Source organism: Macaca thibetana, chromosome 12 (assembly GCF_024542745.1).
Source record: "Macaca thibetana thibetana isolate TM-01 chromosome 12, ASM2454274v1, whole genome shotgun sequence".
Classification (NCBI taxonomy): Eukaryota; Metazoa; Chordata; class Mammalia; order Primates; family Cercopithecidae; genus Macaca; species Macaca thibetana.
The window spans coordinates 12,831,128-12,844,092 of NC_065589.1; the positions used below are offsets into that span (position 1 = coordinate 12,831,128).

The following is a 12,965-nucleotide window of genomic DNA, read 5'->3' on the forward strand; positions in this document are numbered from 1 at the left end:
ACTACAAGCTTTTGGCTGCCATTTTCCTTTCCAGCCTTGCTCTCTCCTTTACTTCCTTCCCAGCCCCATTCCTACCCACTAGCTGCTGCAGTAACATAAGTTATTGCAGGTTTTTACTATAATGTAGGCATGGTGCCTGAGACATCATAGATACTCAGTAAATTACAGGGGATGATACAGTTGAGACAATTGGAATATTTCTTTCCCTTTAAAAATTTTTTACTTTCTCCCTTTTTTTTAAAGAGACATGGCTCGGGGTCTTGCTCTGTTTCTCAGGCTAACGTCGAACTCCTGGGCTCAAATGAGCCTCCCCACCTTGGCCTCTGAAGTAACTGGGACTACAGGCATGTGCTAGCATGCCCAGCTCAAATGCAGTGTTTCCGAGCCATTTTAATTTAAGGAGTTGGAATTGATTATAGAGTCTAACAGTTGATTATGCCAAAGAAAGAGTAAATAACTTTTCTTAAAATATTTTTACATGGTTTTAAATAGTTTTAAGTGGTTCCATATTATAGCATGGTTGCAAATGAAAAATTCATATTTTTTAAATGGAAATTAATTACATTTTTCATCCTTTGAAAGTTCATTTTTCCTGATTGTCAAGCATATTCGAGCACATTATTAAGTATATTCCATAGAAATGTCAGGTGTTGGAAACGTTCCAGTTTTTTTTTTTTTTTTTTTTTTTCAGATTTTTCCAGTTTTATTTGGGCCACAGACCAACTAAACCACATTTTTCAGCCTTTTCATCTTATTTAGCTTTGTTAATCTAAAAATTTATTGCTGTTACAAACTATTTCTCATGTCGTTAGAACAGGCTACAGGTGTTTAAATGATTCTAATTCAGAATAAATTACTCGCACTACTCACTAGGTTTGTATATAGGTTTTAAAAGCCCTACTAAAATGTTTATAAATACATTTATTTAGTATGTTATTGCCATTGTCACACTGTGAAATTACTTTCGGTAGTATATTAGAGGCAGAGGAGTATTTTGACAACATGAACACTAAGTGTTATGTATATGTTACTCGTGGCCATTTTGGTTAGGGGAAAAAGTATGGTATGCAGATTTAACATTCTTTTTCAGGTTGGTGACTACCCATTTATTTTTATTCTGCTCCTTTGTGTTGCATATTTGTTTTATATACTTACATACTACTATTTAAAGTTGAACAACATAGAAAATTGATCAGTTGTCTTATTGGGCTTTACGTTTCATAGTTGAGTATAGTTAAACAGCTAGTTATTTTCTGAATAATCATTTCCTGTGTCTGCACACCTCTAGAACATGACTGGCACAGAATTGGCATTAAATAATCACTAAACAAGAACATACCTTGTTATGACAGTATTTTATAACTCACTGTTTCTGCCATTTTAGCTTGCTTTTTTGGTGAGTAAAGGTACAAAACAGTGGTAATTACTAAACTTATCTCATATTTTCCCATGGTGATAGTCGATTAAGTGATGTTCTAAAGAGAAAACGACTGCCAAAACGAGGGCCAAGAAGGCCAAAGTACTCACCTCCAAGAGATGATGACAAAGTAGACAATCAAGGTAACCCCTTTGATAAAACTATGGGGAGGTAAAGGGGAGGGTGGTAGCAGGTGCAGAAATGTTTACTTCATTAAAACTGCCAGTGGCTCTTGAGGTATGCCTAAGTTTCCTGAGGACTAAGTGTTCTTAGTTCTTTTAGTTTATTAATCTGTTAAGACTGTGAATCTTAAAAATCAGTTGTTTTTCATGACTTAAACTAAAATGGCTTAACTGTAGTTCTTTTTTCTTTTCATAGCTAAAAGCCCCACCACTACTCAGTCACCTAAATCTTCTTTCCTGGCAAGCTTGAATCCAAAAACATGGGGAAGGTTAAGTGCACAGTCCAATAGCAACAACATTGAGCCAGCACGGACTGCAGGAGGTAGTGGCCTTGCCAGGGCTGCCTCAAAGGATACCATCTCCAATAATAGGTGAAGTGGGGGAGAATGTTATGTTGCTTCTATTCCCATATTAGAAAAACTTCACATTATTTCAGCCACTACATTTATTGTATGGAGATGATACATAGACACAACACTTTAATTTGTTCTTAGAAGCATAGTTCAAGAATGAGGTAGGTTCTCAGTTTATGAACCCTGCATCTGGCTTTGTCCTAAGTTCTAGTCATGTGCTTTGAAACTCCTTCCAGCATACCTAACTGAAAGTCTCATATGTTCAAAACGAAGTTGTGTTCCTTGGGGAACCTCTTTCTCAGTTTTGTTCCAGACAGGGAAAAGCTGACATTTTCTGTCCACACTCTTCACATCATTTATGATAAAATTTCTCTACCCAGTACAATGGAACTTAAAGATTTTAGGGGAGAGCCTTTTTTTTTTTTTTTTAAAGGCCTTGGGACTTGTTTGATTTTGGGGTTCTGCATGTAGCATACCAACATGATTACTTCCCTCTGCAGGTAAATTTTAAAAGACCAATTGTCATTGAGAAAATAAACATGCTGTCTTTGGTTTTGTTGGTTGTTTATCTGAATTTCAGTGTTTAATTAAGTGAATGAATTGCTGAAGCTATCAGCATTTGTAATTTAAGCAGCTGGGTCTTGTTTGCCATAGCTTATTACATCCTTAATAGGTGTGTGTTTCTGGTCTGTAAATCTTGACTTCAGCTCTCCAGGAAACGCAAGGATAATGCACATATGTGTGTACTTTAGAAAATAAAGGGAACACTTAGGAAAGTGTTAGGTTGCAGGGTTCCAAAAAATTAGTGCACTTTGTTTACAATTCATGTAATAACCTGCAGTGTATTTTAAGTTTTTAAACAGTTCTCCATCATAGCCCATTTTCAAAGTGAAAGTTAATTTGGTTGTGGATTCTGAATTTATTAATCTCTAAGCATAGACCAGAAAGGATTTTAAGTGTAGCAGCTATTTGCCTTGATCAGAAGTTATATCCTTTCTACATACACTGGGACTTTAATATCTCCTTTTTGTTTCTTGTAGAGAAAAAATTAAAGGTTGGATTAAGGAGCAGGCACATAAATTTGTCGAACGTTATTTCAGTTCTGAGAATATGGATGGAAGCAACCCTGCCTTGAATGTCCTTCAGAGACTTTGTGCTGCAACCGAACAACTCAACCTCCAGGTGCTGTGGCCAGTGCATTTTGCTGCTCTATTTCAGTCTCTTCCCAGCATCTCCTGCTACTCTTTTCCTTCATGACTCTCTAGCTTCCTGTGGATTTAGCTATCCTACATCGACTCTTACCTTATATACACCCTTGGTGCTGGCATTTCTTTTACTTATCCCTTGACTATCAGGATTCATCAGTCTATATTAAATGTACTAGAAACCTCATCTTTGACTTTCTTTCCTTCACATCTCATAATTCTTGACAAATGAAGAAACTTCAGAAATGTCCCCATAAGCACATCTGTTTTCTAAGTCATCCTCAACTATAGGTATAGATGATAGGCCTTCCTTAGACCCTCTCTCCACATGGGGTCTCAAGAGTGGCAGGAGAGGCTAGAGGTTTACTAATAAGTGTTTTATGTTTCATCTGGTTCTCAGTTTTGTTTTTTTTTTGTTGTTGTTGTTGGTTTTGATGTTTTTGATGTACCTTGAGCAGTTTTGGTCGTATGTTTTCCAAGACATTGTTCATTTTGCTGAGACCTTAAATGTATTAATTTAAAGCCACACCTTGTATTCTTGATTCCTCTTTTCATTCTGGTGTTATAGCCCCTTATTCTTCAGTTTTGTGTTCTCATCCTTTAGAAATACTTTTTTAAAGAAAACTACATTGGTTGAATGCGAAGATTTTCTTCTTATGTTATTATGGATTCCTCGTTTTCCTCATGAAATATTGTGTGTGTGTGTGTGTGTGTGTGTGTTTAAAATCATAATTTCCAAGGATTTACTAAGACTGTACCACTCCTTTTTTTTTTTTAAGGGCGTTGAGAATATATTCAGTTCCTTTTGAGGATATGTGAGTCGTGTATTTAAGTACTGCTTAAATCAATATAGAAATACTTTTCCTAACTCTTTCAGGTGGATGGTGGAGCTGAGTGCCTTGTAGAAATCCGTAGCATAGTCTCAGAGTCAGATGTTTCATCATTTGAAATCCAACATAGTGGATTTGTGAAGCAGCTGTTGCTTTATTTGACATCTAAAAGTGAAAAGGATGCTGTGAGCAGAGAAATCAGATTAAAGAGATTTCTTCATGTATTTTTTTCTTCTCCAGTAAGTTACCTAATAATGCCTGTATGTCTTATAAGAACCAGTATTCACTAATGCATATATTTTAATCTCAGTAATAATTTCCAGCAGGTCTGGGTCAAGACATTGAGGGAAAACTTCTTGGTTTTTATGCAGTTGGAATCTTTCAACTTCTATATATCAAAGTAAATAGTAAAACAATGAAATGGGGATTTAACAAAGCTCATGTCACTATTTCTATGGTTGAAGTATCTTGAGTCTTTTTTGCTTGCAAGATGAACGATTAATAGTAGTCTCTCACCTGTGAATGTATTTTACTTGGAATATTTGTTTTTAAATGTATTAAAGTTTGTATTAGTTCCTTTTAGGGAAATAGACATCTATAATAAGATAGAGGAGATACATTTTCCTGTTTTGTACATAAAATACAGTTGTAACAGTTCCCATCAAGGGTGCTTGATGACCATTTATGTCACCGTTTATAATGTGGATTACAAAGCCAGGAGCCACAGAGTGGCTCCCCTTCCTTCACTCTTAAGTGGGCCAGAGCAAGAGGGTCATCTTTGGATACTGTTGACAGCATTCTCCTTGTTTTACAGTGGCTTAAGGAGAAGGCATCACTTGGGCCGTTTCCCTCTGGATTATCTACGTAATAGCGCTTAGGATAGCTCTCCTATATGTTAACATTATTTCACCATGTGCTTGCTGTGTTCAGAGGCATTTGAGCATTGCTTGTATTTTAACTTGTGGGTCCACCTAAAGCAGAGTTAATATTTATTGTTGATTCATTAGACGCGTGACAGTATTATGTATAGTTTTACACTATATTTAAGATTATGTGCAATCTCTTATCTGAAACCCCTGGAGATGGGTGGGTTTCAAGGGTCCTACAGTGTATAGTACATTAAAATTTCCAGCAGTTTCTGAATAGCACTCTATATCATATGCATTAAATATTTTTATAGCATAACATGAATATTCTTACTAAAATCAGATAAATAAAGACTGTGAATAGCCTTATGTCTGTTTGGATCAGATTTTGCCACCAAGTGACTTCTGTTTTCAGAGCCTTTGGATGTAGGGATTGTGAATACAGGATTGTGGACTGTACAAAACGATTGTCTTTATTGAAATAATTGATGTGGTAATGTCGTTCAAACCAAATCTGCAATAAAAGATAAAGATGAATAGACAAATTACTCTTTTTTATAAAGCTGCTTATTAAATCTTCTCTTTGAGGAGAGTTTTGTTTTGAAAAGGCCTTGTTTAACCTGTTTGTTTATTTATAACTTTAGCTTCCTGGAGAAGAGCCCATTGGAAGAGTGGAACCAGTGGGTAATGCACCTTTGTTGGCATTAGTTCACAAGATGAACAACTGCCTCAGCCAGATGGAACAATTTCCAGTCAAAGTACATGATTTCCCTAGTGGAAATGGGACAGGAGGCAGGTAAGGACCATTGCCTGGCTATACCCTTGCCACTGGAATTTGGTACTTAGTTTCACTGAGGTAAGATGGCAAGAGATCTGGTAAAGTCTTGATCAGCCCAGAAAACATTCAGCTGTAACGATGAAAGAAATAAAGTACTCTGAAGAATGAATCAAATGCTTTTTTGTCTTTAAAATTATGCCATGTGCCTTAAACAGGATGCTTTATAAATATATAATCCAGTGATTGTATTCGTAACTTGTAATAGACTTAAGTTTTCCTTAAATTGATACACTTTAACGTACAAAATTTCTTTAAGAACTTTGTGTTTAACTTCAATAGGCATAAAACATTTTTTGCGGATGTGAATAACGTTTACATTTTGAGCAGTATGATTTGTATGTAATATAAGTGGTTAAAACTTTATATTTTGATGGGTTCAAACATTTGAAGTTTTACTAGTTTAATAAATATATATATTTTTAATGTAGTTTTAAGGACTCTTGAGGTGCTACAGGAAAGAATTGTTCTATGTTGTGGAATGTTACAAGTTTCATGGAATATTTTGACTGGAAGCCTAGAAAATAGGAAATTTGGTATTTGTTTGTTTGTTTATTTATGACAGAGTCTTACTCTGTTGCCCAAGCCAGAGTACACTAGTGTGAACATGGCTCACTGCAGCCTTGCCCTCCTGGGCTGAAGAGATCTTTCTGCCTCAGCCTCCCATGTAGCTGGGGCCACAGGCATGTGCCACCATGTTCCACTAATTTTTTTATTTTTTGTAGAAACGGGGTCTCACTTTGTTGCCCAGGCTGGTCTTGGGTCCAAGTGATCCTCCTGCCTTGACCTCCCAAAGTGCTGGGATTACAGGCCTGAGCCACCAGAGTCAGCCCAGTTTGGTTTTTAAATCCACATTTTGATGTTTTAAAAACATTTTTAAAATTTTGATTGAATTAAGAACAATAGGCATTGTTGAGTGATAAGGCAATCGCATCATGGACTAGGGTTTCTTTTCGGCTTTGAAAGTTAATGTGGCATGTGTTACTCAGTTTCAATCATTATGCTTTCCTGGAGGAGTTCATGAAATAAGGGGGCATTTTCACCTGTGCTTGAGAAAATCATGAAGCTTTTTATTTTTGTCCAAATTTATATAGAGTATGTTTGCATATATATATATTCATAAAATGGAATATTCTTCTCCACATCCCTATTTGTATGCTTTATGTGCAGGAGGGTCCAGTCTTTTGGCTTCCCTGGGCCATATTGGAAGATGAATTGTCCTGGGCCACATTAAATACACCAACACTAAAGTTAGTTGATGAGCTTAAAACAAAAACACTCGTGTTTTAAGAAAGTTTAGAAATTTGTGTTGGCCTGTATTGAAAGCAGTCTGGGCTGCATGCAGCCTGTGGGCCGCAGGTTGGACAAGCTTGCTTTGTGGAATCATACAGATAATCACAGTTTAAGTTTGTATCCGACTCCTGCCAGAGCTTTTCTGAAATGAACAATTAAACATCATGACCAGGTTTCAACTGCTGTAGCTATTAAACTGCTTCATTCAAAACTGTTATAGCAAAGTACATTCTAAAGATTAGTTTTTAAAGTAATTTTGTAGCTGAAATCTTTGAAATAAAATTGGGGGGTTTTTTTGGTTTTTTTTTTTTTTTTTTTGCTTTTTTAAAAATGTAATTCAGTAGAAATGGGCAAAATACTGCAGAAGTGAATGTGCTTAAATACTTGAGGGATTTTTGTTCCAGAAAAATAATTAAATATTCATGGGTGAAGTATTTCTGCTCACATGGATTTATGATGGAACAGAGGTCAAATGTTAGACTTAAGGTTTGCATATGCTCGCATACACATCCGTCTTTTATTTCTTATGTATAAAATGTTTTTCTAAATAACTTGAATTATTGGCTTTAACATTTACAGAACTGGTAAGTAAATGATTAGTACTAGTGTGTCTTAGCAGTTTGTATTAACTTGCGTTTATTTGAATTAATGTATATTAAATGTGAAAATAATAGACTAACTTTTTTTTCACAAATTATCTTGAGCTTTTCTCTCAACAGAGGATCACAGGCTTTAAAATTTTTCAACACACATCAATTAAAATGCCAGTTACAAAGACATCCAGACTGTGCAAATGTGAAGCAGTGGAAGGGTGGACCTGTCAAGATCGACCCTCTGGCTTTGGTACAAGCCATTGAGAGATACCTTGTAGTTAGAGGTACTTTCCATGTATTTGTTTTGTGTGTTATGTATGTATATTTGGGAGAAATTTACATTAAGAGATATATACGTTATTTCTCTGTTGAATGTTGTTTCTGTTAAAACCTAGATGGCAGGAACTTACATTCCTGTCATTTCTTTTCTACTTAGTATATAGTCATACATTGAACTTACTAGGGGTTGACTGCTTACTTGAATGATGAGTTAATTTATCTTGGTGAAATGTAGTAGAAATGACATTTTGTGTTTGGCAATTTTCTTAGACCTTTCTGCTTCATAGATCAGAGTGTAATATATACGGGTCGAACATCCCTAACCTGAAAATCAAAAATGCAAAATGCTCCAGAATCTGAAACTTCGATTGCTGCCGTGACACCACCAGTGGAAGACTCCACACCTGACTACTTTGTTTTCTGATGGTTCAGTGTACATACGCTTTGTTTCATGCACAAAATTATTGAAAATACTCTATATAATTACCTTCACACCATGTATATGAGATATAAATGAATTTCATATTTAGCTTTGTATCCCGTCCCCAAGGTATCTTATGTATATGCAAATATTCCAAATTTGAAAAAAAATTTGAAACCTAAAGCACTTCTGGGCTCAAACATTTCAGATAAGGGATACTCAACCTATATGTGTTTTTCTGAGAAGATGTTTAACCAGTGTATACAGAATTTGTTTTTTCACACCTAAAATCGCTATGAGTTTAAAAGTCTACTTGGGTCTTCAGGGTATGGAAGAGTAAGAGAAGATGATGAAGACAGTGATGACGATGGATCAGACGAGGAAATAGATGAGTCTCTGGTAAGGTACTATATTCCCACCATGTCATAATGTACTATATAAAGTTCAGGGCCTTTGGCTTAAATGGCTTTTGCTTTGCTTTATTTAGGCTGCCCAGTTCCTAAATTCAGGAAATGTAAGACACAGGCTGCAGTTTTATATTGGAGAACATTTGCTGCCATATAACATGACCGTGTATCAGGCAGTACGGCAGTTTAGTATACAGGCTGAAGATGAAAGAGAATCCACGGATGATGAGAGCAATCCTCTAGGCAGAGCTGGTATCTGGACAAAGACTCATACAATATGGCAAGTCTGAAAATTCTTTCTTTTGGTTTTTCATAAACTTTGAAACTGTTCTTGTGTTTTAGAATTCACATTAACTTGATGGCTGGCTTTCATAAGGATAGGGGGCCCTAAATCACACATTTTAGTTCTTAAAGACGATTTTAAATATTTGATAAGGTACATATGCATATGTATATATAGCCTCCTCATTCATTCTACTGGAAAACATTTATTCATGGACAATAACCATGGTTTACATCTACTTTTCTAGATTTATTTCAGGTCTTTAATTAAGACAAAAATGTTGCCATAAGATGATGTTCCATTAGGTAATCTGAAGTTGGGCATCTCTGAGTCCTTAAGAGGCATTTGGATGCAGCTTCCTGCATTGTCTGTGAGTGTCTGTTACATATGCTTGAAGAGAGCCATTCTTCTCAGAACCACCCTTGGAGTTTCTCAGGCAGCCCCTCCTGGGAAGGTGGTCTCTAGGTGGTCTCTTCTAAGAAGTTCTCCACGTTCATGCTAGGGAGAGAGAGGGGAATAGATCTCAGAACGGTCTTCTGGTAACTGTGGTGTCCGTGGCTTAGATTTTGGCTTTGTATCAGTTTCAAAATCTACATTTGGTTTATATACTGTCTTGTCATTTTAGGTATAAACCTGTGAGAGAGGATGAAGAAAGTAATAAAGATTGTGTTGGTGGTAAAAGAGGAAGAGCCCAAACAGCTCCAACGAAAACTTCCCCTAGAAATGCAAAAAAGCATGATGAGTTATGGCACGGTAAGATGGTAGATAAAGGGGAAAATGGATTGCCAACTGGGCAGTCTTCCCATTTTCATGATTTTCAAAGAGTGATTTGGACTTAGTAGTAAAATCTTTGAATATAATTGAGAAATAAATGAAATTACCAACAGTTTGATCACATTTAATCCTCAACTTTAATATCTAGAAAATGAAAAGTTAAGTACCTACAAAATTAAATTGAGAAGGAAAATTGGGAAAAAGCTTATTCCCTATTCATTAACAGTTTGGGTTTTTATGAAGGCTGAAACAAATTTCATTGGTAGAACATGTTCACTAAAGAAGAGACTGAAGGTAGTGATCACTGACCAATTGGTGCCTACTTTTTTATTGTCACCCATGACAGTAGTATAATTATAGTAATCATAAAAAGTGATGCCAGGTAATGTAATGACCATCGAATATAGCCATCACTTTGTAATAGACTTATTTTTCTCTGTAATACTTCCTTCCCGTCTATAGTTTTCCTCTCTTCCCCCACCTCTTCCCTTTAAAAATATGATACTAACAATGCCTTAGAGTTAGACAATATTATTTTTCCATGGAAGACCCCCCCCACCCCCCTCCCTGCCACCATCACAGTAATTTTCTCACACTGGTTTCCCTGGTCCACAGGAATAAGGGCCCTGTGGCACTTTTTTTCCACACAACTAAGTTTGTTCAATATAAAAGGCTCTTGATTTTGAGATTGTTATGTTTTTGGTGTTAAAAAATGCCATTTTCTTTTACAAAATGATGGTGGTATGATTTTTTATTATTTTGCTTGCTATAAGTAAACGGCAACTGTTTTGAGTCCCTCAGATTTATTTTTTTGGTGCCTTTACTTAATGCAGCCTAGTAACAAAGGATTTGCAGACCCTACTTGAAAACCCTCAATCTGTTCAGTCCTAAGCCTTGCATTAAATAACCAAGTCTCTTTTACCAGATTTTTAATTTTGAGGTATTCGTCTCGTTACAAACTGGATATGAAATATCCGGGAAATTTCTCTAACAGTGAACTTAACTTTAAACAGTTTGTTTCTATTCCTCCAGCCATTTTACCGTTTTCTGTTGTTTCTGGTGTAAAGGAGAAATGTAGAGGAGCCAGCTTTCCTTCATTATAATGTTTATTTGGGTTTGGGAGGGGAAAGTGAAATTTTTATAAGCCAAGGCATTTTATATGTAAGATAAAATGGGAAGACTGTCAAACTTATCAATACCCTACTAATAGGATTCCAAGCGTTGACTATAACAACGTCCGTTACTCTTTTAGCGATGATAGGACCTTGGCTGCACTGGCTTCACCTTTCTTTGATCAAAACTTACTTTGATCTTTTGTCCTTTAGATGGAGTGTGCCCATCAGTATCAAATCCTTTAGAAGTTTACCTCATTCCCACACCACCTGAAAATATAACATTTGAAGACCCGTCATTAGATGTGATCCTTCTTTTAAGAGTTTTACATGCTATCAGTCGATACTGGTATTACTTGTATGATGTGAGTAACGTTGCCTACTTAAGAAGTTTTCATGGTCTGTGATTGATAAATTTCCTATTGCACTAGAAATGGAAATAGTGATTCAGCTAAATACAGGGATCCTAGCCCAATAAAGTATAATGTACGCATCAGTGGAAACTTCTTCCCCACTTTTTCTCCCGGTCTAGTCTAAGACTAAAGGCTTAGATTAATTCTCTTGGCAGATTTGTAAAATTTTCTCTAGCAATAAATTTATGAAATTAAGCTACAATATGAAACTTGAACATGGATTTATTATAGTTAAAATTCTTTAGGTACATGTAACGATAAGTTTATATATCAAGTAAAAGTTGGGTAACAGTTGCATGCTGCCGTTGATATTTATATAGCATAGAGAAGAGTAAAGGAATTGGCCCTGCATGAAACATTAGCTGCAACATCACTGAATGATTGAGCCAGCAGCAGTGGCTGGGGGCGGTGCCCAGCAGTGGCAAGGGGTACATGTGAGGGCTTAACAGTGTATTGTGGGAATTGTTGTTTTAGGTGGGACACAGTAATGAGAGGCTGTGTGTTGTATGTCGGCAACCAGCACTGAATTCAGGGTACTTTGCATGGATTTGGGGATAATGGAAGAGATTGTGAATATAATCCTAATGTTTTACTACATGTAGACTTTTTTTTTTTTAAAACGTTTTACAGAATGCAATGTGCAAGGAAATTATTCCAACTAGTGAATTTATTAACAGTAAGTTAACAGCAAAAGCAAATAGGCAACTTCAAGATCCTTTAGTAATCATGACAGGAAACATCCCAACATGGCTTACTGAGCTAGGAAAAACCTGGTAAGACAATCACTTCTGTAATGGTGGCCTTGGAAATGTTACTGGGTTGGTCTTGATGTATTTTGTTACAGAAACATTGTCTTTACTGGACCTAGTCAAATGTTTATTAATACCGTTGATCACAACTTGCTTAATTGTGTGGCTTTAGCATGTAAACAGACTAGGCAAGTTTGGGGGCTGGATCTTCTTGGTAGTATGTGTCTTATGTATGAAATAGGAAAGTACACATAGCAGTTTGGCTGAAGATAGTCAAAATTATCTGTTCTCATAAAATTGGATTCCAAAGGTGTAGTTGCTTGATTCTCTGAGCCTGCTTGGGTCAGGGACTCTAGAACTGCAGTGGTAAATGTAAGCCACTGGCCATATACATTTAAATCGGCATTCCCCAACTCTTTTTGGCACCAGGGACCAGTTTCATGGAAGACAATTTTTCCACAGACATGGACTGGGAGATAGGGCTGGTTTCAGGATGATTCAAGTGCCTCATGAAGGTGGTGGTCATATTTTAAAAATGAGCTTTCATTAGTCATGTTATACTTCCTTCAGGTAGATTAAAGATCTGTCGACTTAAGTGTAGGATTTGAAAAATTAAATATCAGATTCTGCATTGAAAGGCTACTTAATGCACTATTGATCACTTAGAAATTTCATATAAGAAGTATGAAAATTCTTTAAAATTAATTGACCTGGCTGGACGCGGTGGCTCACATCTATAATCCCAGCACTTTGGGAGGCCAAGACAAGTGGATCACCTGAGGTCAGGAGTTCAAGACCAGCCTGACTAACACGGTGAAACCCCGTCTCTACTAAAAAATACAAAAAACTAGCCGGGCGAGGTGGCGGGCGCCTGTAGTCCCAGCTACTCGGGAGGCTGAGGCAGGAGAATGGCGTAAACCCGGGAGGCAGAGCTTGCAGTGAGCTGAGATCCG

The 12,965-nt window shown here is 36.5% G+C and overlaps 2 protein-coding genes across 29 annotated transcripts in view; one reads left to right on the plus strand and one right to left on the minus strand.

The window, feature by feature from the left end:
* FBXO36 (F-box protein 36) overlaps nucleotides 1-12,965 on the minus strand; it is a 451,851-nt gene that overhangs the window by 208,333 nt on the left and 230,553 nt on the right. The window lies entirely within an intron of this gene.
* The window catches only part of TRIP12 (thyroid hormone receptor interactor 12), a 153,700-nt gene that overhangs the window by 121,484 nt on the left and 19,251 nt on the right, over nucleotides 1-12,965 (plus strand). For 21 of the 28 annotated variants that reach the window (XM_050751071.1, XM_050751051.1, XM_050751053.1 and 18 more), the window contains 11 exons: nucleotides 1,460-1,560; nucleotides 1,796-1,970; nucleotides 2,993-3,134; nucleotides 4,035-4,226; nucleotides 5,498-5,649; nucleotides 7,686-7,858; nucleotides 8,600-8,673; nucleotides 8,762-8,961; nucleotides 9,590-9,717; nucleotides 11,064-11,215; nucleotides 11,894-12,036. In XM_050751071.1, the coding sequence (XP_050607028.1) occupies nucleotides 1,460-1,560; nucleotides 1,796-1,970; nucleotides 2,993-3,134; nucleotides 4,035-4,226; nucleotides 5,498-5,649; nucleotides 7,686-7,858; nucleotides 8,600-8,673; nucleotides 8,762-8,961; nucleotides 9,590-9,717; nucleotides 11,064-11,215; nucleotides 11,894-12,036 (1,632 nt within the window). The remainder of the gene's footprint in view (nucleotides 1-1,459; nucleotides 1,561-1,795; nucleotides 1,971-2,992; nucleotides 3,135-4,034; nucleotides 4,227-5,497; nucleotides 5,650-7,685; nucleotides 7,859-8,599; nucleotides 8,674-8,761; nucleotides 8,962-9,589; nucleotides 9,718-11,063; nucleotides 11,216-11,893; nucleotides 12,037-12,965) is intronic. The other 7 variants (XM_050751060.1, XM_050751061.1, XM_050751067.1 and 4 more) reach the window with 1 other exon arrangement.